The following is a 23,460-nucleotide window of genomic DNA, read 5'->3' on the forward strand; positions in this document are numbered from 1 at the left end:
ACTATAGCATTTGCAAAAAGAGTCATCTAAACCTTGATGTCTCTAAAAAAAATGGAAAGAGAAAAAGTTCTCCATTAGCAGAAATCCCTAAAATCTAGAGTTTCCTGAGCTAAAAGTTAGTGACAGTGAATCACTCACCTGTCCTCCGCTGCGGATCTGTCTGCCGACTGGTCCCGGCTCACGCTCTGAGATGGACAAAAGTGGAGAAGGAGGGAGGGGGTGAGAAAAAGACAGGTGGCCTTGCAGCACATTTTTCTGCCCCACATTACAAGAAAACAGTCAATGATTAAAAGACACACATACATTCACACATGTAGCGTACCTGTCCCATGGCAGTTAAACGCTATCTAAGCTCTACAGTGAGTCGCAGAGAAAGATTGGACTGATTCCTTATATAATGTGTTGCTTCATGGAGAGCCCTGCAGCTCTGAGAGTGTGAGTGTGTGTTGCTGAGAGGGGTGCTCAGAGAACACGTTAACACTGGCACAGTGCTAAGTAGTGGAGGCGGACTGCGTGCATACACAGTAGTGTGAACACACACGCACAATGGAGCAAGGTGAGCACTCAGAGCAATGCAATGGGATATTGTGTAATGAGTGTGCATAATATCCGTTCTGTCACAGCTCAAAATAGGAGAGAGCTGTCCAACAGTTACACTGAATACAAAATCTGAGGAGACTTAAATGTCATTTTACATCCAAAGAAAGCGTCAGCCAAATAAAAGTGGCCGCTGCTACCCAACTCACTGCTTATTCATCTGATCATTCTTTCAAAAGATTCATAGCGAAAGTTGAAATGATGCAATCCCCCTCAAAAAAATCTTTGCTAAATAATGCAGTGATTTCAACTTTGGTTTTTTGAACTTGCACAGTCATGTCTCATCTTAGTTATGGTATTGCAGACAACAAATGCACTCCACCAACCTTCACAACATGTGCACACACACACACACACACACACAGATACACGCCGACACACGGCTGCTGAACACTGATTTAAGCACATGCACTTTACATTGTGCAATAACTTCACAATTTACTATAATCCTGCTACTACCAGTTATTTATTGACATTTAGGAAAAACTTAATTCTGTTATTTATGTTGAGTGTTATTTGTCACTGTTTTGACTTAACGTTTTCTGTGGTTTTACCTGTTCTCATCTTATATTAATGTTTTAATTTAGTTATGATTTCATGTTCTCATTTTGTTTGTGTTTAGCTGTCACCCTGAGTATCAAGCATAATTATGTTGTACATATACAACGACAATAATGTGTCTTATGACTAATCTTCTTGATAGTACACAAAGTATCTCACATTGGCTCCACAGTGACAAACTAAAACATTATGAATCTCTTGCATGTATTTATTAATAATAAAATATGTAATATCCTATAATAAGACAAAACTGTAAAAAACTGTCACTCTGCATGATTTTTTTTTCACTTTTGGTACTTGAAGTACAATTTGGTTGTTACACTTCTGTACTTATACATAAGTAACAGTTGAATTTAGGGCATTTACCTGTAATGGAATATTTCCAGACCATAGTATTTCTGCTTTTACTTAAGGATCGAAGTACTTCTTTCACCACTGTTTATCAGTAATGTTTATGATTTATAATGTCTTTGTAAAAAAAAAATGGGGAAAATAGTGAATTTGTAACTGTGTAAAATCATAACATAAATTATTGAATTTCACTTAATTTCCTTTACTTGGACAAACAAATTTATGCCATCTGTTAAATATTATTAAAGATTTAAATATACATAGTGAGATAATGCTGTGATAAAAAGTAATTCATATGGTCTATACTGCCTACTAGAGCTGAGTGATATGGAGAAAATCAAAAATCACAATATTTTTGGCCAAATACCTTAATATCTGTATGGAAACAATAATTTAGGGTTGATAACTGGTGTTTTCACACAATATTCACACAATGATATTTTTGTTAAATAAACATCAGCAATGTAGATATAACACCTAGGCAGTTAAAATCAAATAATAGATCAAATAAAAGTCTGGTAAGTTCAGAAATTACATCACTTTACTGTAAAGCTGCCTTTAAAACACTAACGTTATTAAGATATCCACAATCTTAGACGATATCTAGTATCATATCACCATATTTATATGATATATAGGTATATTGCCCAGCCCTACTGCCTATACCCAACATAAATATGAGGACAAGTCCTGTGAAAATATCTTCCATTTACAAGTAAAACTAGTATTTGAATATATCCAAATGATTATATTAACCTCACCTCCTTCTCTTTGCTAGAGGATTACAACTAGACTCTTAAATCATTAAAAAAAATCAATTTGGCTGAAAACCTTTCTTTAACAGGCTTCCATGTGTGTAAAACTACATTTTATTGATGTTCAGTGTCAAAGCCTGCCTCCCTTGGCTCCCCGCCCATCTCTCAGCAGGGAGGCAGTCGAGCAGGCACCTGCAGGTAGCAGACCAAATAAACCACTCTGATCGATCCCTCAGCAGGATGCAAACCAGACTGTGGTGCAACAGCATCACAACACAACTTGGCTCTAACATGAAATTAACACGAGCCCATCCACAAGAGGCCGGACATAATTACCATGAAGAAATCTTATTGTATGGAGCAACATCAAAGCAAATCATTGTAAACACTAATTGGTCCGAAGAGACAGAGGATACCATGATGATCCCTTGCGTCCTTTGTTAATGGGCCTCTGAACATCATGGTCATCTTTTTATTCTTCGGCATTTATATAATAGGTTGTAAAGACATTTAATTTTGATAATTAATTAACCGTGTAGGTCATTTATCAAGCAAAAATGCCAAACATTTCTTCTTTCAGCTTCTCATATGTAAACAGTTTGATATTATTCTACCTTATATGTCATATAGATATTCAATACCGTTTCCAGGCATAGATTTAATTGTTTTCTTAAAAGGTAAATATAACAAGGCTATAACACGGCTCCTTGGTTAGCAGCAGAGAACAGAAGAATGACTGTTGTAAATATTAACAATATCATCACCCCTTTTGCAAATGAAACCAGTTCTGTTCTGGTTTTTGCACCTAATCTTGAACCGTTCAGAGCATTTTGACAAAAAAATTACTTGGTCCAGAGCCTGAAAAGTTGGCTCCCAGCGGAAACCAAAAAATTGCAGGTTCTCCTTGAACCTGAACTGCAAACTATATCGACATCAATGGCTGTATCGCATTCTAGAGATTGGAAAGAGAGGATGGAGAGGGCAACAACTGAGAAGTCAAGTGAGAAATAAACAGAAAAAAAGAGTGTGCAGTGGTCTAAATAGTTGGCCCAGGCTTGTTTTTTTTAGGGAAAAGAAAATGTCTGTAATAACAGAACAAAAGTTGAAAGGAAATCAGTGTAATCCCCAGTTTTCTGTTTACTTCCATTGTTCACTGTGCAACACCCTGTGGTGTTGACACATCCTTGATTACAACGGTCCTCTAGATCAGTGGTTAACAACTGGTGGGTCACGGTCCAAAGGTGGGTCCCCACTTCAATTTGAATGGACAGCAAGTGACTTGTGAATATGTCAAGTTTTAAAAAAAAACACTTAATTTTGAGGCACAGCGTTTTTATTTTGAAGGGACGTCTGCGTATTCTTGCAATATGTTTTATTTCTTTGTGTTCAAAGCAAAAGTGTTGTTTACATTTTGCATATGTGGTAATTTATAATGTGCAGACCATGCACTAATGACTAAGGAGAAATCTGGACCCTGTGACTGGACTAGTTGGGAAGCACTGCTCTGGATAGCAACAAAGTTACGAGGGTCATTAATTAACCATTTCAGAAAGTAGAGCTACTTTGGTGGAAATGGGGTATAGGGGAAAGCGAGGAAGGTGCAGCTGGTGTTAGTGTATCAGTACTGCAGAAATGTGTAGTGGGGGCACCTAATAGCTCAGTAGAGCTGGCACCCCATGTACAGAGGCTACATCCTCACCGCAGCAGCCGTGGGTTTGATTCTAGCCTCAGTCTTTTGCTGCATGTCATCCCCTCTCTCCCCCTTTTAGCTCAATCTGTCCTATCAATAAAGAACAAAAAAGCCCATAAAAATAATATAAAAAAAAGAAAGAAAATAAATTGTGTAATTAAACTGTTTCAGCTCTTCAGTATCAATATGTATTTTTGGACAGCACTAAACTGGAATATAATATCTTTGTTTTCTTTGTTTGAAGTGGTAAACTCAATGAAAATTCTAAAGTTGCGCACAGGAAAACCGCAATTATGTTTAATCCTTCATGCAATTTTTCTAACATTTAAACAAACATGTCAATCAGCTGATTAGAACCAAATCAATACCAAAAAATACTTGTTTATGACATCATCCTATTTCAGCCTTATTTTAAATGACATCTTCTCTTTCTGTCTTTGTGACATGCTATGCCTAGCTGTTAGCAAATCTGAGGTATTTCAACTTGATGATTATAGTTAGCAATAATGAAACATATTTGACAGCTTCGTAAGCCTTATTAAGTATTTAGTACTTGCCTCCTTTGGCAACAGAGTTCAGGGAAGCCGCAGCCACTCCGCCTGGAGCAGTAAGCAGAAAGATGGCCACCTGATTCTCTGATCTTTCCCTTAATTTGATCTCTCTCCTCTCCTCCTTGCCCAGGGCAAAGACTCCCTCTCAGGCTTTCTGAAGTAGGGCCAGTCCCTGCCCTGCCCGCCGAACCCCCCACATCTAAAAACACACCTACTCTCACTCAGCAAGGAAACACATGCAGCTTCAGATAGAAAAAGAGGTCAAAAAGAGGAAGGGGAAGCAATGAGGACCTGGTGCTAAGGAGAATAGAGGAAGTTGTATTCCCTCATGCATTAGAACACTTCCCCTGTGCTACTAACCTTAGTACGACTCATGGCTCCTGCGCTCAAATCCGCCTCGCCGTCTTTCTCCTCTTCTCCTCTGTGGTCCTCACTGGTTGGCTGGATGCTGACCACAAGTGAAAGGTCAAAGGTCAAGCACTATCCATTTCTATTATTCTTGATTTACACATTAGAAATATACAATAAGACACAGCTGTTACAGTATGAAATAGTAACAGAGATGAGGAACAGCCTTCGACTCTCTTTGTAGGCGGACTGTGCCTATGCAAAGCATGGCTGCAGAGATACTAATTATGCTACACACTCCGCCCACTGTGGGGAAAACACCCATTTGATTAGCAAATGTGGGCCAGGTCATAGGGAAATGACGAAACTCTGAAATGCTGACTACTGTGGGTATTGATAACACCTAGCAACTTAAAATCTAGCAGGGATAGTTTATACTGCTATGAAAATGAGTCAGGATGCAGGATGAGACTGTGTGGTAGCTTCGGGTTTGTGCCCCCTAAGCAGGGTTTGCAAAAAACAAACACCAACTAAACAGGTGTGTCTGTTGATACAGTACATGTAGGTGTGATGAGGAGCATAAACTTATCAAGGACACAAAAATAGAGAACATTGCTTCCCAGCTTGGGCCTGTGCAGGCTCTTTTTACTTTTCTACATCTTATTAGGTAGTTCTCATTAAACAGCTCTGTCACCAGCTGATGCATCATGTGTGCTGAGTCACATTCACTTATTTTTTTTGTTCTCCTTTAATGCATTCTTTGTTTTGGGAAATCCTGTTTTGTTAATCAGATATTTTAGTCAGATGTGTCATGGGAAATAAGAATGATTCAGAGGGCACAGTGAGAAAGACCTGCTGTGCCACATTGGAAAAAAATTCACTGCCCTGTGTGATCCCTCCCTTTCTCTAAATTGCCTTTATTTTTACATTCTTGTGAAGTGCCTGGAGTAAGCTAGTTTGGTAATATGCTATTGTTTTGTATATTTTGGAATTTCCATAAGGAGAAAGGCAGCCTAGTATTCTGATTATGTACCCCGTCTGTCAAATACAATAATTATTTCTTCACTCACCTCTCAGTCTGGGTAATGGTCTCATCTGTTTCAGGTGATGTGCAATCGGGAGGAACCATCTGGGCTTCTGTGGGAAGGGTATTATTAAGTATGACCGTTTGCTCCTGTTCTGGTGAGTTACTCAGATTTTGGTCTGGGCCACAGGAGGGCGACTCTGCAGTCTTAAGACCCTCTGCATCTGTGAAGACAAATCAGTGTGAAGTATTACCAATGTGTATTAATCAGTACACTCCAGGATTACAGGTTACTGAGTAACCAGCTGTTGAAATTTACTCTTCTCTTTATGTATTTAACTTCTGTTTTCTCTTCCGATATCTGAGCTTTACTGCCCAGTAAAGAGTATGCTTTGAAAAATGTTGTATGGCTTTCTAAAACATGAAAAATATGTGATGTGTCTTCAAATGCTTTATAAGATTTCTGGTGATGAAATTGGCAACACTAGTGCCAATCCTCAAAAATAAAGTCTTGCGGACTATATGCATTACCTATTTACTGGTGCAACTTTCCAGATTAAAATATTGCCAAATTGCAGACATTTTGCTATCAGCTTATATTATGCAATTCAATCAGTTTGTTTGCGGCCCTATTTATGCTTGGTCTAGTGCTAGTGTTGTTAAGTTAATGATTGCGGTTGGCAACTGTACTTTTCCCAAGCAGCCTTCAATCATATGCTGGCTCTGTCAATTGGCACTCAGTCATCAAAACTTTAAGCTGCCCTGATCTATGTATTACCTTTTCATTGAGATTAAATATTTAATGTAGTGAAAAATTATTTTAACACCTTTTTTAACAACTAGAACATTTCTTTCTCTGTGGGAAAAGGAAAATAAAACAAACTATTCACTACATGCAAACTGCTTCAACAATTAGTACATGATTTTACAAAGCAGTCACGGCATTCTGGATTCCCAAAAACGACTAAAACAATAAAAATGATGTTGATACTGTGGTATTTGGAAGAGTTTGACCTTCATCTTACAAGATTTGGTTAAATCTTCTCTCCCCTAAACAAACAAGTGAGTCAGGAAATGACTCACTCTTTGGTTAAGTTGTAAATGCACACAGTTGCACGCCTGGCTGACAGGGGGAAGAAGAAAGTGAAACAAACAGTGTGTGAGAAACAGAAGGGGGGGCTTACTGTTGTTCTCTGAGTGGGACAGATCAGGGAGAGCATCCGCCTCTGGGTGTGTAATGCTGACAGCCTGTGAGTGGGCGCTCAGTGGCACTGCTGCCTCCTCCTGAAAACACACACACATGCACACATGCACACACATGGGCACGCACACACACAATGATAAATATTAAAAAAAGAAAAGGGGTGAAAAGATCAAATACGCAACACACACTAAGCATGCACCAAACAGCAGGCCCACAGTCAGTCAACAGAAACAAACCTTTGTCAGATGAGAAGAAATTGCATAAGGACTCAACAGAATCTAGCGGCTGACAGACAGCACAAAGCATCTGCTCCATCAGTGATGGATTGCTGGAAAGACCCCCAATTACTGTCATCTTCACAGGAATTCAAAGGCAAACATCACTTTTGTACTTACTGCAGCTATGATGCAGTGTTTAAATTAGTTTGAAAGACCTTACAGGCATGAAATTAATTAAGCATTGAGGGCTGCAAGAGAGCAGAAGGCATAACATCCAAGATCAGAAAGTGTAAAGAGACACTGAAATCATGGCTGCATAGCAAGTACGTGTTGCAGAATAGATTTTCTTAAAATGCGGGTACAAAATCCCTTCTTTTGCCAATAACAGCAAGTCCTTTTCCCTTTTACCACAGTGTGACCTGAAAGTTTCATCTCTGTCATTCTATATAAGGAAGCAGCTTCAGCGTGAGAATGCAGACTGCTGTCTGTGAGCAGAGCTGTGAATAATGATATGTGAAGAGTTATTTGGTAGGCAAATGTCAGGAAGAGGAGAGGAAAGAGATAGCATTCAGAAGCTTAGAGTGTGGAAGAATAGAGGGACAGAATATATCATGTATAACACAATAAAAGGCACTTAAGACTTCAGATATGTCTACAGCAGGGACAGTCACTGTTTAAATACCCCCTTGATGAAGGTGTGTTCAAGGACATTCCTGTATCTGACGACTGAAACTGAGGGTTGAAATGTAATATGTCTTGAGCACCAGGAAGAGTTTGAAAAGAGTCCCAGATTGTGACTGCATTACCGTTTAAGTGTGACAACAAAAGCGTGATAAAAGTGAGGCGCACTAAATGTGCACTGGATTAAATAACTCATCTGCTGTTTCAGACTAGATCTCACGCAAAAGTAGAATTACCAAAAATTTAGCAGCAGCCTAAAAGGTTTTTCTGTAATATTACATATAGAGATTTTGTGGTCAATGGGTTAAAATATATATAACAGCCAAACATGAACAGATGTCTCTAATCCCCCTTGAAGTTGTCTATCATAACTTGAAAATCTTCCTACTTCCTTCCCACCACTGCAAAAGGAAGTATATCATTACATTCCCAAAAACAGCAAAGATCTGTTTGCCAAAGGAAAAAATGATGAAAAAAATATCTTAAACCAAGGTAAGCTGAGCACCAAATCTGTTTTGGTACTGTCATGCTTCCTCCTAGCACATTGTTGTGTAACTGTCACACACCTGGCAGCTGCACAGTACAACTACAGTTATCTATTGTTGGCTCTGCACAGGCTGAGCCTTAGTGTCCTGCTCAAAAGCACCTTGGCAGTAGTTGTTTCAGGGTGCAGACGTAATTGACCCTCATTTTCCGAGCAGGTGTGAAAGTTCAAACCAGCAAACGGACAGTCACTTGTTCTTATCTAAAAGCTCAGTGTTGTAGTACTCGAGATGGGTCTTGATCTTGATCTTGACAACTTTTTGAAGGTCTTGGACTCAACTGCATTTTTATTTGGTCTTATCTCAGAACAAAAGGAGTCAGGATTTTATTTAAAGACCGTTCAGTAAACAATTACAGGGACATCACTTAATTGCCTGTCCAAAAAAAGGAGTGATGAATAAAGTTGATTTCAGCTCCTTAGTATTTGTATTTGTTTGCTTGTACAGAACACTTCTGCAATGCCCTCTGACTATTTTATCAAAACATTTCTACTGGTACACTTATACACACTAAGACAGAAAATAGCTATTGAAAAATTTGGGTGTTTTTATGGGAATGTTTCTGTGGCCCTGAGTGTCAAAACATTTTACATTTTACAAATGCCACAATTTCACAAAACAGCGTTTCACAAAACACAACATCATTTCACACATGATGTTTCTCAAAACACAACATTTTATAAAACACAACATTTCATAAATGAGGTAACGCTGTGTGAAATGTTACGTCTGTGAAATGTTGAAGCGTTTTCTGAAATGTCGTGTTTTGACTCTCAGGTCTACTGTAGAATGTGGATGTTTCAGATAAATGTGAGAAGTGGCTGTGGTTTCCATGTTCCCCATTTTATCGTGTGTCATTCGGTGTGGGTCTTGCACTGGTCTTGTCTTTTTCATGACTTTGTCTCATTTAAGGTGGTCTTGAGCACAACACTGTGTAATCTCTACAGTGCTGTTATTTTGTTAAGGTTTCACATCTTCCTCAATAATTTTACACTCTTAACAGTGCAGTCCAGCTCTTGTGCTCAGTGTCAGACTCCAGTAGTTGAAATCTTTGATTCTTTTTGCTGATGTTAATTTTTAATATCAAGGAGACACCAAACTGTTTGTAGAAATTAAAGAAAGCATTATCTGAATCAAGGATGATTTTTAACACTTTGCTGAAATTGCAGCACCAAGCCACAGGCATGTGGGTTTCAGCAACATCAAAACCGGTGCTATCGTTCGATAATCGCATGTGAAGCACTGAAAATTAATTTGTGCATGATGCTTCTAGAGACTGAAAGACATTAGGAAGTTACTAGTTTATCTGTATTACTAAAATCTTGATGCCAGGATAAAGATGAGTAGTTCTCTCCTTGAAACAGTTACACAACTTTGGTTAGCAATATCCAACTCACTTGCCCACAATTATTGAACTACTGTCAAGTAGTTATCTTATTTATGCAACTGTAAGAAAATATTTAGCATAATATTGAGGAAAATGCATAGTTAAAGGACTGTGCACAGAGGACACACCCAGGCGCAATCCCAAACATTGTGGTGAGCATCTTGCAGAATTATGTTATGGCAGGAAACACTTGAGAAATTAATTTACCTGCAAAGCTAGATGGTTAACCTCTGGCTCTGTGCAGGCTGCAGAGTCTGTAAGAGACACAAAGGAAGAGGAGAAAATTAAACTAAACAAAAAAGCTGTTCATTAAAAACCAAAATGCTTGTCTAATTCATCTACAGGGGTTAACAGCCATCCCAAAGCAACCCCACCTTTAACCATAAAAGGTCAGACTGTCTATTATGCAAGACATTGAGTTGAGGGAGGGGCTAAGAGGTTAAAATACCATGCATGGCTAAGGTAGCATTAATGACCACATTCACACTCTTGTTTTCTTTTGCTCTGCCTGCCAGCTGCTCATGCAGGCTGAGGAATGGGGGATTACTGAGCTCACTTCGTATCCTCGGACCGGTCGAACACCTGGCCATACAAGGATCTTGAGGAAGAGAGGCTTTCACATCCTGTGTAGACACACACACTCACAACCTTTATAAGACCAGGGCCACAACAAACCATAGAAGGCAGGGGTCTACCGCCAAGGGCCTCAGAGTGTGTATCCTCACAGTGAGTGAGTGTGTGTACTGTACTGGTGCTTCAAGGGTGGCTGAGTGCCCTGTGACTCCCATGGATTACAGGGGGATAATCCACACACTCTTTCACTCTCTCACACGCACACAAACCAACACACAAAGACAATAACTTAGTATCTAAACCATTTTCATGTACAGACTTTATCCTGTGAAGCACTTTTTAAGACACCTGCAAATTGATGCACCAGCTGGACATTTGACTGAACCTAAATTCAAAAGGTTAAACTAGTATTGCTGAGACTAAAAACTGGGCTTTTTGGCTTCACAATATGGATTTAAAAGGGTAAGAACGACTTCAATATCTAAAATATTGCTGTGTGATGTGCATTTTTATGACTAACATTAGCTGTGGGTTAGCAAGAGCCAAGTATGTTCAATGTAGGCATATATAATCTAGAGCTAGGAATGTGGATAAAATTACGTTGGTTAATATTCTCATGCATGAAGAAGAGATATGATGTATTAGTTCACATTCTTGTTACATGAGGTCAGCTTCAAGGATTATTTCTAGTCAGGTGGATCTAGGAGTAGGAACAGGGTGAGTTGGGGTCAGAACAGGGCTATACAAATATTAGACTATATTGAGCCCTATTTGGTTTGGCTTTATGAGTTAGCTCTAGGCTAATTATGTTGGATTTTAAAGGCTCAAGGTAGATTCATCATCCTTAATAACAATGTCAGGGCTGGGAAAATGTATAGGGTCGCTAGAGGGTCCTGACTCCACAATAACAAGGGAAGAGTGGCATGATCCTGGAGAAGTCAGTGGTCAGATTGAGAGGACGTTGGGGCAGTGGTGCCTCCAGGAATTTATCATAGAGGTTACCAACTTGGGCTTATCAAAATGTTGGAGTGGCACACCAAAACCAAACGCCATAACTGAATTTCATAAATTCTGTTATGTTGTACAAGTATATAGGCTAGTTGAAAACTATGTAAATTGTGAACATTTAGGATATACTTTGGTTTCTTACTATACATTTATTGTTAATAATTATCAAAATGAGGGGAGAAAATGTAGAAACCTACCAAACTGTCAACAAAACCTTGTCACACATCAGCGCATTAGAAGTACTTTACATTACATTTGCTGCTGTATTTCATTACGTGAAGGCTTATCCACAGAAGATTACTGTAACAATGAATTTCATTACACTCAACAATATTCCATGACTCTTCCAAAACCTTCAATGATCTCAATAATTCCATGACTTTTTCAGGATTTCCATGACTGTGGGAATCCTGCAATATACATCTTTAAAGGTTATGTAAGTAACTTCTTACTAGTATTAACATTTGACGATAGGTTAAAAGGTTGCAATGTAACTTATAAACTATGACTTTCTCGTCTACCTCCAGCAGCCCGTCGACTGACTTCTATGTAAAAGATTTGAGCCAAATTTTCATGAAAAATCTCAAGGACTGAGATTTAATCTGTCAAAAAATAATTCGAAACAAATACAGCTACAGCAGACCTGTAATATTAAGTTGCTTAGCAGATAAACTGTTGAGATGTTGGTTGTCCATCTTTGTGTTCCCACTCACCTTGACCCTCTCCTGCTGCACCATGCCCAAGCTGGGCCTCCCTAGAGATTGCAGACTGAGGAGTGGATGTGTCCCTCACTTCTCCCTCTCCAGCTGTGTCCACCACTGTCCACTTCTCCTCCCCTTCCTCCTCTTCTCCTCTGTCCGTTCGACCGCCTTGTTCTCTGCAATTCCTCTCTGCTAACTCGTTTTTCAGGAAGTCTTGAAGGGCGAACTCCTCATCCCAGTCCAAGTCATCTCCAGTCTAAAACAAACAATAAAAGAACATTTAGGCAAAGACAAGGTCTCAATAAAAAAAAGCGTAAGATGAAATACTCAAAAACCTGCCAAAGCCTGATAGTAACAAATCCCACTTTGGCAAAAGCAGGACTGGAGGTGGTGAGGCCAAAGTTTAGTGCTAACTGTCACTTTAGCTGAAAATAGCACAGCTGCAAAAAAAAGCCAAACTATTCCAACAGGCACCAGTGTGAGAAATGTACTGGACACACTGACAAGTGTTTTCTGGGGGGAAAAAATGTGCAGAAAGAAAAATTACAGCAAGGACGACTTACTAACAAAGCTTTCAAAAACAGAGCTTATCATTTATATATCTTATTTTTTATACTGTACTTTCCTGTAGTGGTTCTTTCCTGATCAAGAGCTATACAGAATAAATGACTTCAGAGTCAGAACTGCATTATCTATAAAAGCAAAACTTGTTTACTGTATGCAAATCTATCTACTTGTGTTTTGCAGTAAAAACAATGGTGCTGCAACAATGGAAATGTTCAAGCATGTGTGGCGGTGCATTTTGTATGAGGAGCAGTGCGTAGGTGTGTGGTCGCATCTGATTCTGCGTGTGTGTGGGTGCACATGTCCACTTGAGCCGCCAACTCGCTCTCAACTCTCCTCTACCAGATACTCCATCTGTCTGAACACAGTATGGGCTCTGTCAGTGCTCTCCAAGCAAACGCTCCAATATCCTTCTATTATGGAAACTGAATGCAACTACAAAAACACACACATGTAAATTGTTGAAGTTGGATGTATTCCAAACCCAATATGACAATATGATGCTCACTTCCCAGACGGTGTAAATTTCATTGAATATTATAATAACAATGCACAGTGACTCAAGATTGAGATGATAATATTATTCCGTCAAAAGAGGAAACAAGCTGCTGTTTATTAAACATAGGTTTATAAACTGGAGCCCTGTGATCCAGCCCGTACATCCTCTCTGACCTCTTCCTCTGGTGCAGGTGTCTGGCATGAGGCCTCTCTGCTGTCTTGAGGTGTCTTTAACTGCTCCAGCTCCTCACACAGCTGCCGCTTCTGGTTCTCCTGCTCCTGCACCCTGCGTGTAACGATACAAAATCTTGTTATTTAAAAACAGCTGAGGGATTATTAGTTTTTCAAGAGAAATTTGGGAGAGATGCCAGATTATCAAATCAATCTTAACTGTCCAGAGCGCTACAAAAACCCATGCACATTGCACAGAGATCCTAGAAGACAGTACAGTGGACATACTGTACCCAATCCGCAGGCCCATGCAGTGTCCCATTCTGTTGCCCAGGGTGACCAGCGCCAGTTCTCCGACTGGCCCAGTATTGGTTCCTTTACTTCACGGTTTTGCAGATCCAGTCCCAGGCCTGACCCTCTAATCTCAGACTACACAGAACCTAAAATGTGTCCTATACCCAAACCTTGTTCCCAGCACTGTCCTCTAGTCCACTCTTACTTTGACCAGTCTGTATCAGCCCAAACACTCCAGAGCAGGAGGTAGAGCTACACCTACAATGAGCCCTCTTCAGTTTCCTTTTCTCCCGAACAGTATTAAAGTTCCTGGGTTCACCCTGGCAACTAAGCACCAGTAAATCCAAGATGGACAGCCTGACCAGTTCTCCTTCTCTGGTCTCATGCTGTTCCACTCTGGCTCTGTTATATATCTGAAGGGGATGGCCGTCTCCATGAACACACATACAAACACACACACACCCGGCCAAAGGCAAACCCATCACAGAGTCTGAGTGAAGTCCAGAATTGGCGTAGACCCAGACCTAGTGAGGCGGGCCCTCTGGGGTCACTGAGGCCACGATGACTGACAAGTCTTTCCCCCACTCAGTACAACTGACTGGCCAACTGAGACAAAGCACTGGAGATCACAGGAATACTTTATGCCAAATGATCACTTGTATATCAGTTACTCAACCTGTGTTATGTTGAATTTGTGAAGAATACTTTTTCAAAGAATGTGAACAAAATCAAAGACATGTAGCGCACCACCAGCAGCTGCTGTGATTAACGAGGTAAAATAAGTGTTTTTGTCAATGGAGTCTGGCTTTGAAGAAAGAATAGATACGTTTCATTTCCAATTCAGTTTTAACTACTAAGGTTTTAGCACAAAAGCATGTGTTTTGGAGGTACTGAGCATATGATACATGAGGCTTGGATTAGACTGAACAAGTCGTGTGAGAGTTTGTGAACAGATGTTTTGATATAGTTTTGCTGTTGTGTAATACAGTCTCCTTCAACTCATCAAGAATCTTCTCCATAGTTAGATTTTTTCATTCACCATGGAGGCATGTAAAAAAACACTGGCACTGGACCTGAAATCTGAAGATTTAAATCTTCAGACAGCAACCCCTCCATTGACTGAGATTCTTCAACTTGAGCAGTTGTTTACCTATTTATATTTTTGTCAAAGTGAGGTGTACCTCTAAAGACATTTAAGTCCCCAGATGTAGCAGCAGAGTGAGCGCTCTATGCTTTAATGCTGCTCTAATATGCAGGCAGCTGTGTACCCAGACCCAGGAGACAGCTGCCCGGAGGAAACGAACCTTTAACCAGTCAGGCTCTGAGATCATATTATCCTCCGCCTTCTGCTTCAAAGTGATGAATTTACAGCTCACAGCAACTTAATGTGTTATCTCTCAAACTGTATATGGACAAAAAGGAACCCACAGTCGAAGATTAGTATTGAAATGCCAAATCCGATTCAACTGACATAATTCTGGTACAGCCATATGAAAAACGTTTTCTTGAGTAATTGATATACATGTGGTCATCTTGGGGTCAAGTATTCTTTTAAGTAGAGTCTGGTGTTGTTTATGTAGTTTTATTAAGTTCAACACATCTACCCTAATGGCAGAAATAACTTAATTGGTCCATAAAATTATTTTTAGCTCTACCCAGTAACTTATTTATATTAATTTACTCAGGACCACGGGGCATTTAAGATCCTGGAGGCTCAACAGCCACCCTAACAAGCTTTCAGAGGTAGCTAAAGGCTTGTATCAACATGAAAGGTCAGCTAGGCTAAGCATGATAGCTTATTATACCTATACTGCTTTTTAGTTAGTGATTACACAGATAGATTTAATCAGCTTCCAGGTTACTAACTAATGCCTTGTTCATGAGCGTCACTATTACCCTCCTTACCCAGAAAATAGCTCTGCCTACAAGGGTTCAACTTAACCAATAAGATCATAACTCCTCCTCAAAGAAAGGTTTTCCTACCTTAGTCGAGTTGCCTTTAATTTTCCAACACAAGATTCACTGTCAGTAGCTTCTCTTCTGTCTTCCTCTGGAATTTCTTTCACCTTCCTCTGCTCTCAAACCAAATTCTTAAACAACATCACTCACGTCAACGTTCAGCAGCTCACACATTTCTGCCTGCCCACTTACTCCAACATCCACAGAGAGAGCAGACAACAAGGCTTTCCTCACCGGACTGAAAGGTGCAGGATCTCAGTGCGGGACCTCCTCATGTTACTGGCCATTTTGATCAGCTCCTTCTCCAGTGAGTCTGTGTACTGGGCCAGCTGGTCCAGGCTGAGGGCCCAGTTTGCCCTCCTCGCGTCCAGCTCGGCCTGCAGTGTCTGTGGGAAGACAAGGCCGAGGGTCAGCCGCGCGGCCTGAACAGCTAGGTGTCTTTTACGCCTCCGAAAAGTTCTGACACCTAGGTGAAACAAAATCTTTCCATGTCAGCTGAAGAACAGAAGGCAGAGTTGTGCTGGTACAGCTCTGCTCTACTAATGATTTCTATCTCATTTGCTATGTTTACTGCTGTATGGCAGTACGTGGCTAATGAATGCAGAGTGGCAACAATGCAGGAGGAGGGGGGAGAGAGAGAAAGAGAGACAGAGAGATACAGAAAGTTGGAGTGAGGGAGGAGGGAAGTGGGTTGTGTTCATGCTACAACACACTGACTAAACAACACTGCTTGGATGGGGCCTCTTGGAGAGTTATATAAGTGAGAGATCTCTAGAGAGGAGAGATAGTGTGTGGGAAGGAGAGAAAGAGCAGATAGGCGGTGATAGATAGAAAAAGACTGCAACAGGTGGGGAAAGGAAGATAGATATCACTTTATATAATTTCATGATTCATATATATCTTAAAAAAGAGGAACCGAGATGGGCTTTTTCAGCCTGAAATCAACCCATATGCATATGCAAACATGTAGGACTGCATACAGACATTAACACTGCAGCACACTGTGAAACTGATGCTTAAAGATCCTATGATCATTTTAACTTATGCTAAGTGTCTTTAAGCACCCCCCCAAAAAATGTATTATTATTAAAAGTGTGTGTGAAAGTGTATCTGACCTGGACACTTGTGTCTGTGTTGCCCGCTGGCTGTGTGCGGTCATCCAGCAAGCCTCTAGTTATAGACAACACAGAGTGGGTTTCTTCTCTGAAATCCCTTTTCTGAGAGACATAAAGAGGAAGCATGTTATGAGAAAAAAATGCTTAACAGTGAAAGGTAAATGCCTTATGCACAAAAATAGACAGACAGACAAGAGGTTTAGACACATAAACCTGTTACATCAAACTGTTCTAATTGTTGTGTGCTGCATCTTAGCCTTTAAGAGAGCTCCTAAAGTGCAAAACTGTTAGGAGTAGGGAGAAGGGCTTTTAACGGTTTCCTAAAGCAGAGGAGAAAATGGCAAAAAGAGAAAGACGTAAGAGAAATGTCCTCCACAGGCTGACTGACAGCGACTTCATGAAACACTACAGATTAGACCGTGCAGGGATAATGTTTTTGACTGAGCTCATTAGAGATCTGATATCAAATAGAATTAGTGCAACATTACCAGCATTGCAAATACATGTAAGTCAATAAATGTAACAACTATCAGAATGTGAAAAAGCTACTGTGCAAGTATGCCTATGTTTTCAAACATTTTAAAGGCGACCTTTAAAGTATGGATTACAATTTATTCAAAAAATAGGGAGGGAGGCAACAGGTAATTTAACAAGACATGGCCCCAAATTAGCAAAAATTTATTTTAAAAAGGTTACAAGAAAATTACCTGAATCTAAGCAAAAAAAACAAAACAAAAACAAACAAGAAAATGAAATGACATTTCTAATACTTCTTCCCCACTTTTTTAAAACTAAAGTAAATTTTCTTGCAATTTATGGGACATTTTTTACCAAGTTGATCATTTTCTTTTTCAAAGCAAACCAATTTGCTCAGTTTTCAGGGTTAAGTCGCTTGTGAATGGTGTCTGAACGCAGCACAAACCTGATGCTGATCCAGGTTTTTAAGGGTAAAAAGAGTGTGTCATATCTAAGAGGGTAAACCAAACACCTTAATGAAGGTAAACGTTTTTATCTATTCCTCTGCCAGAATTTCTCATAGAAATTTCCTAAATCATTCTGGGCTAGGACTCCTTGATAAAATTTATACTAATTCAGGAGCTTTCTGAGAATAGACTCTGAATATTTGTGAATACAACCTGAATTCATTTAAGAGCCATGCATTACCTATCTAATCTTAACCTGGTTGTAATTAAATGTGATGAAAACTTCAAGGTGATCGTCAACTTTACGTGAATCTCAACAATAACCCCAACACAGTCTGAGTGAGTTTCATCTGAAAAGGGAAGACCATCCAAATACACCTAAAAATGCCTACAACTCTATGTGATTCCAAGTCTTGAAGTTAAGCCTCAAAAGTTCAACATTACGGTATGAGAAAAAAATTAAATACCTTTAAAAAATATTGATAACTGAAGCCAAACTTAACAATGTTTGTCTTTACTAAAATGCTTTTCACATTTGTTGCAGCTGATGCCATGTTGACTTTGTGTTGATGGGAGCAGAGTAACATTTACAATCAAACATAACAAATAAAACACTTGACACAAGAGAACAGCTGTTTTACAGATGCCAATTGCCCACTACAGTTTAAGGTAAATGTCAATATTTTTGTTAGTACAAGTCAGGGCTTCACACACACTTAATCACACTTTGTTACCAGTTTATTCAGGAGGCTCTTGAACTCCAGAGCCATGTGTTCAGGGTTGGGTCCCTGCAGCATCAGCAACACCTCCCTGTCCAGCGTCTCATCCAGAGGGGAAGCAAGGCTCATAGTAGTGGACAAATCAACTCCATGAGGTCCCTGCAGGAGATAGTAACATATTTACAATGTATTTACAAGGGTCAAAATGGATATATTTACATTTTTTTTTAACCGTTTTGTGTTTACAGGACACCATGGGCATTGCAGGACATTGACTGAGTGGTCCATTCTATGATTTTTCATCAGATAATGAATCAACTAAGAACTAGATACAATACAGATATTTATACACATATTTACACATGTATTTTATGTGTGATTATTTATTTATTGGTATGTATTTACTGACATGCATCTTGTTCACGTGATTGGTCACATGACTAGCATCTTAGCCCTGAGGAGAGATCCTTAAATGAAAAAGTGTTAGGAGTTGGGAGGAGGACTTTTAAGGGGCTTAATCTAGTCTGATGAGGTGTGGTTGTGCTGTGATAACTGGATCCCAACAGTGTGCGAGCCATTTTTTGCCTTTTTACTTTTTACTCATGTTTGTTTCAGTTTGGATTGGATTTGCATGCATACTTTTGCTTCTGCAAAATGGGTTTAAACCACTTTACATCAGTCTAATTTTTACAGAGATGGACTGTAGAAAGTAAACGACATGTAGAGGAATGCACATGGTGTTCAGACAGAGCTTTGTGTTGTGTACTATTTGAAAAGCCCTGTTTGTTTGAGGGAGAGCAATCTTTGACGATTAATTTCCTGTCTGTAGGCAAAAAAATTCTCTGAACTATAACTGGGATCAGGGGTACTATAAACTTAGATTACATAACAATGTGCAACAAATTAGTTGCCACAAGGAGGATGTCAAAGAGATGTAGCAACAGTCAAGAATTTAAAGAAAAACAGAAATTAAAACAGTAGGTACAGAAAAATTTAAATAAATGCAAGAATGTAAAACAAAATGAGAGATGTGAGAATTAGAGCAAGAAGGAGCAAGATAAATAATAAACAGCATCAAAGAAAAGGTGAGTAAATGCAAAATGGAGAGTAAGGGAGTGCTGACCTCCAGTGGTGACTGTGCCAGAGCCAGTTCTGTCTGTAGGGATCCTGAGCTGCTCTGATTCAACCTGTACGCCACCGACAGGGACAGACCAGCCCTGTGCATGACGCGGGAGGAGAGGTTGGGTGCAGACAACAATAAACAAAGACATTAATTCGACAAAGGTGGAAATGGATAAATCTTTCCAAAACTTCCTAGTACAAAGAGCAGAAAGAAATTCCTGGAAACTTCTACGATTTCTCCTTACAGTTAAAACCAAGTCCTGGTAAAGATAAAGTTATTTTTAAAAAAAGCATTGTAGCCCTGAACAGAGCTCCTTAGGTGAAAAACTTTTAGGAGTTGGGAGGACGACTTTTAAGGGGCTGAAACGTTTCTTAAGCAGAGGACAAACAACATATTAACGCTGTCATACCAGAAATGAAATTGATCCCAAATTTAAGATATCTGGCAACTGTAAAAATGCAACAGTGCAGCAGTGATGACTTTGGTCTGTCTCAACCTTCAATCAGCAGAGTGATCACACTATTAATTACTGCACTTTCACAGGTTCATATTGTGATGCAATTCATTTAATTTCCACTGGGTGTCCACAATTTGCAGGCTTACAAAAGGGCAACCCATTACATTTGTACTGACACCAGTTCCTGTACCTGTAATTCCAAATCTTTTTTTCAGTACATGACTTTCTCTGTTGAAATGTAAATCCTGGCTCTGTGGAGCTGTTTCAGGACAACTCTGACTCTTGTCCAAATTTAGGATTCCCAACCAGATACACTCTCAAATACCGAAATTTGGCACCGATTTATTTAATGTGAATTGATACTCACTAGTACAGACAAAATTTGGTTGGTATCCTAAAAGTATCTAGTTTGGTACCCGACTAATCACATCTTTTGAAAGAATGCGGCATACCCAATACATCCATGGTCTTATTTTGCAACGGGGTCTACCAAACCTCCTCACTAAGGTTAAAGTTTCTGTCCCTTCCTTGCTCGGAGTCACTCTGAGAATTTTCCTAAATCATTGCTAAGACAGGACTCCTTGCTAGAAATTTTTAGGCCAAATTAGGAACTCAGAGAATATTCTCAGCATGTTTGTGAAAATGGCCCCAAGAAAACACAAAGTTTAAGAGTTTCTCCTCCATACATTCATAGTGTCAAAAAGTATGTTAGGGCTGCACTATGCAAAAAGAAAGAAAATCATATTCCGATTATTATGACAGATAATGCGGTTATGATATGGGTCATGATTTTAGTGGATGGTACTTCTTGCATTTCATTTTCACAGAAAAAAATCTGAATATAATGATGTGATTTTTGCTGGGGTCTGTACCAAACGAGCACGTTCCCTTACGTCTGGAGTGTGATATGTAGGCCTGGGCCTCACTGTAGCACCATATTGCTGAATTTAGAATGGTTTATTGTGTTGTGACAGCTTTTTACCCTTACAAAAACAACAGCACCTCCTGCAATTTGGATATTGCACTTTGCCACAACCTTTTGATGATTTCCACAGCCCTAGTCTACTTCCTTGGTAGTCTGTCAGCCCTACATATCTCACACCCCTGCCCTGCCTGGTTACTCTTGGTTTACTTACCCAGTCAGGTCTGGGTGTATCATCTGCATCTGGGCCTCCAGCTTGCTTTTGTCCGCCCTCAGCAGCTGTAATCAACAACAGAGAAACCGACATGACTCAGTCCATCCCATTAGTTATTCAGAGGTCAACGATGCTGTCCACCGTTTCTCCAATGATACAAATTTGTTGACTCCCTTTCTGTGTGTGAAAGCACAGCAGGTGTTTCATTTCCCACAGTTGGTCTAAACAACTTAAATACCAATGACGCACATGCTGATAATTGTACCAACACACTGGACACGGCAGAGATTTGTCTGTGTTAAATTAGAATTTCACATTTAGCTCTAAACATTTTTGGTATTTCCCCAAAATATTCACATATATTTTCAAAAGTAAGATCACAACCTGAAGTTCATGGTCAATATTTCAATCCTGTTGAGGTGTTGTAATCAAGACTCAAGACTTCTGATATGCTTTCTTTGGTGACTCTTTTTGCAAATCTCATTTAACATGAGGGGTTTTTTTTATAACTGTAAACAGGAAATCAGAGAGACTCATTTCAGCTAAAAACAAGAAAAGAGTGAAAGCAGTAAATATCTAAGAGAAACTAGTGGGGGTTGTTAATAAATGAAATCAGGATATAATGAAATTCAACACACTGACCTCTGTGATGGAGGAGTATTCCTCCACTGCTACCTTAAGCTCATTGATCTGTCTGCTTTTCTGTAAAAGGAAGCAAACAACACAAGACAAGTTTTTAAAAATAGAATAAAGAAAAAAAAAGTTTGCGTCACCCAGACATTAGATTTAAGAGAAATGTAAGCAATAAAATTGGTAGCTGAAGCAAGTAAGATTTGATTCGTTATGTTTTGTTTTTTGCACAATAAAAAAAACAGCAGGAATACAAAAAAACCCATTACAAAAGAGGAAACAAGTTTGCAAAAACAAAAGTATAAAAAAGGGTTTATTTATGCTTAAAAAAGAATTCTAATCCCAGAATTACAAGAAACTACAAAAGTCATGTAATCAAGAAAAGTAAACAAACATTAAACAAAAAATCAAAAAGCAAAGATAAAATAAGCAACATAAATCAAGCAAAAACATGAAATAGATTCAACTTTGCACTGAACTGGTGTTAGCTGAATAGATTCCAGGCATTTTATGTATAGAATGATCAGAACAGCCGCAAATAGCTTTACAGCGAAAGTCATATGGATTATAAAACATAAGGCACTGACCTCCAGAATAACAGCTTCCTTTTCACCAACAACAGCATCAAAAGAGTGTATTTGCACCTGAGGACACGAAAGGGGCAGTAGCATGAGGACAAAAAGAGAGCACAAAACAGTAGCAGCATGTTCCACGAAGTAATTCTAATGCGCCTGAGACAGATTAACAGTGAAGAGTGAGGAAAAAGCAGATACACACTCAAAAATGCGAGACGGGGGAAAAAAGAATAATTGAGGAACACTGTGTGAGAGGTACGCGAAGAGGTAGAGATGTAAAATTGCAGAGCAAAATCTAAAATTATTATGGCCAAATAATAAAAAGTACCTGAAGGTCAGCGTTAATGTCACACAGCTCTGTTATTCTCCTCTGAAGCTCGTCCGTCTCCATGGTGACCTTGAAGTTCTGGGGAGCCATCAGAGGGGAGTTAGAGCAGCTGGTCGCATCCTTTTATGAACAAACTCATAACAGTGTACTCTCTCTGTGAGCTATCTATGGATGAGCAATGTGAAGTCAGCTAATTGATTTTACAGACAATAGTTCTCTTTGGACAGTGAAGTACCTCTTCCTGAAGAGAAGCAATCTTGGCAATGAGACTCTGGTTCTCTCTCTCCTGAAAAGAAGAAATTCAATCGATAGCACTGAGTGAAAAAACATTTTCAGTCCTAAATTCTCTGCTCTAAAACAGCCTGACAGCTTGACTGTAGAAAGTCAGTCTACCAAAATTCCTTAAGATATTGTAAAATACATTATAATTGTGATACTTTGTTGAATAGTTTCACCATTTTATTTAAAAGCTGAATGTAATTTAGGATGTGGATTTTATTGGGAGAGTGCCAACTATGGCTAAGGGCATCTTAATATTAAGTTTAATATTGGTACTGTGCCCAAGTGCAACTGTGGGCATTCTCCACTTCCCTAATGCTTTTACAAAAGTAGTGCTGTTCTGTATCCAAGCACACTTAGGGTCATCATCTACGTGACAGTTTTGTTGAGCTAACAGGGTAGAAAAGGACACCCTAGACGAACACTGCTGCCCCTGAGACTGTCATCAGCAGGGACTGGTGGAGCAGAGGGGTGAAGTTCTGGGGTGAAGGAGCTGCT

The 23,460-nt window shown here is 39.4% G+C and overlaps 1 protein-coding gene across 6 annotated transcripts in view; it reads right to left on the minus strand.

The window, feature by feature from the left end:
• Window positions 1–23,460, minus strand: part of irag2 (inositol 1,4,5-triphosphate receptor associated 2) — a 52,556-nt gene that overhangs the window by 14,371 nt on the left and 14,725 nt on the right. For all 6 annotated transcript variants that reach the window (XM_088072925.1, XM_088072926.1, XM_042510984.2 and 3 more), the window contains exons 9-24: window positions 22,919–22,969; window positions 22,684–22,761; window positions 22,368–22,424; window positions 21,793–21,852; window positions 21,151–21,215; window positions 19,558–19,651; window positions 18,450–18,593; window positions 16,793–16,894; window positions 15,912–16,063; window positions 13,428–13,539; window positions 12,204–12,447; window positions 10,117–10,163; window positions 7,062–7,161; window positions 5,924–6,101; window positions 4,866–4,953; window positions 139–185 (exon numbers count right to left, since the gene is read on the minus strand). In XM_088072925.1, coding sequence (XP_087929051.1) covers window positions 139–185; window positions 4,866–4,953; window positions 5,924–6,101; window positions 7,062–7,161; window positions 10,117–10,163; window positions 12,204–12,447; window positions 13,428–13,539; window positions 15,912–16,063; window positions 16,793–16,894; window positions 18,450–18,593; window positions 19,558–19,651; window positions 21,151–21,215; window positions 21,793–21,852; window positions 22,368–22,424; window positions 22,684–22,761; window positions 22,919–22,969 — 1,619 coding nt within the window. The remainder of the gene's footprint in view (window positions 1–138; window positions 186–4,865; window positions 4,954–5,923; window positions 6,102–7,061; window positions 7,162–10,116; window positions 10,164–12,203; window positions 12,448–13,427; window positions 13,540–15,911; window positions 16,064–16,792; window positions 16,895–18,449; window positions 18,594–19,557; window positions 19,652–21,150; window positions 21,216–21,792; window positions 21,853–22,367; window positions 22,425–22,683; window positions 22,762–22,918; window positions 22,970–23,460) is intronic.

Source organism: Plectropomus leopardus, chromosome 22 (assembly GCF_026936395.1).
Source record: "Plectropomus leopardus strain MGB_pleo_1.0 chromosome 22, ASM2693639v1, whole genome shotgun sequence".
Lineage (NCBI taxonomy): Eukaryota > Metazoa > Chordata > Actinopteri > Perciformes > Serranidae > Plectropomus > Plectropomus leopardus.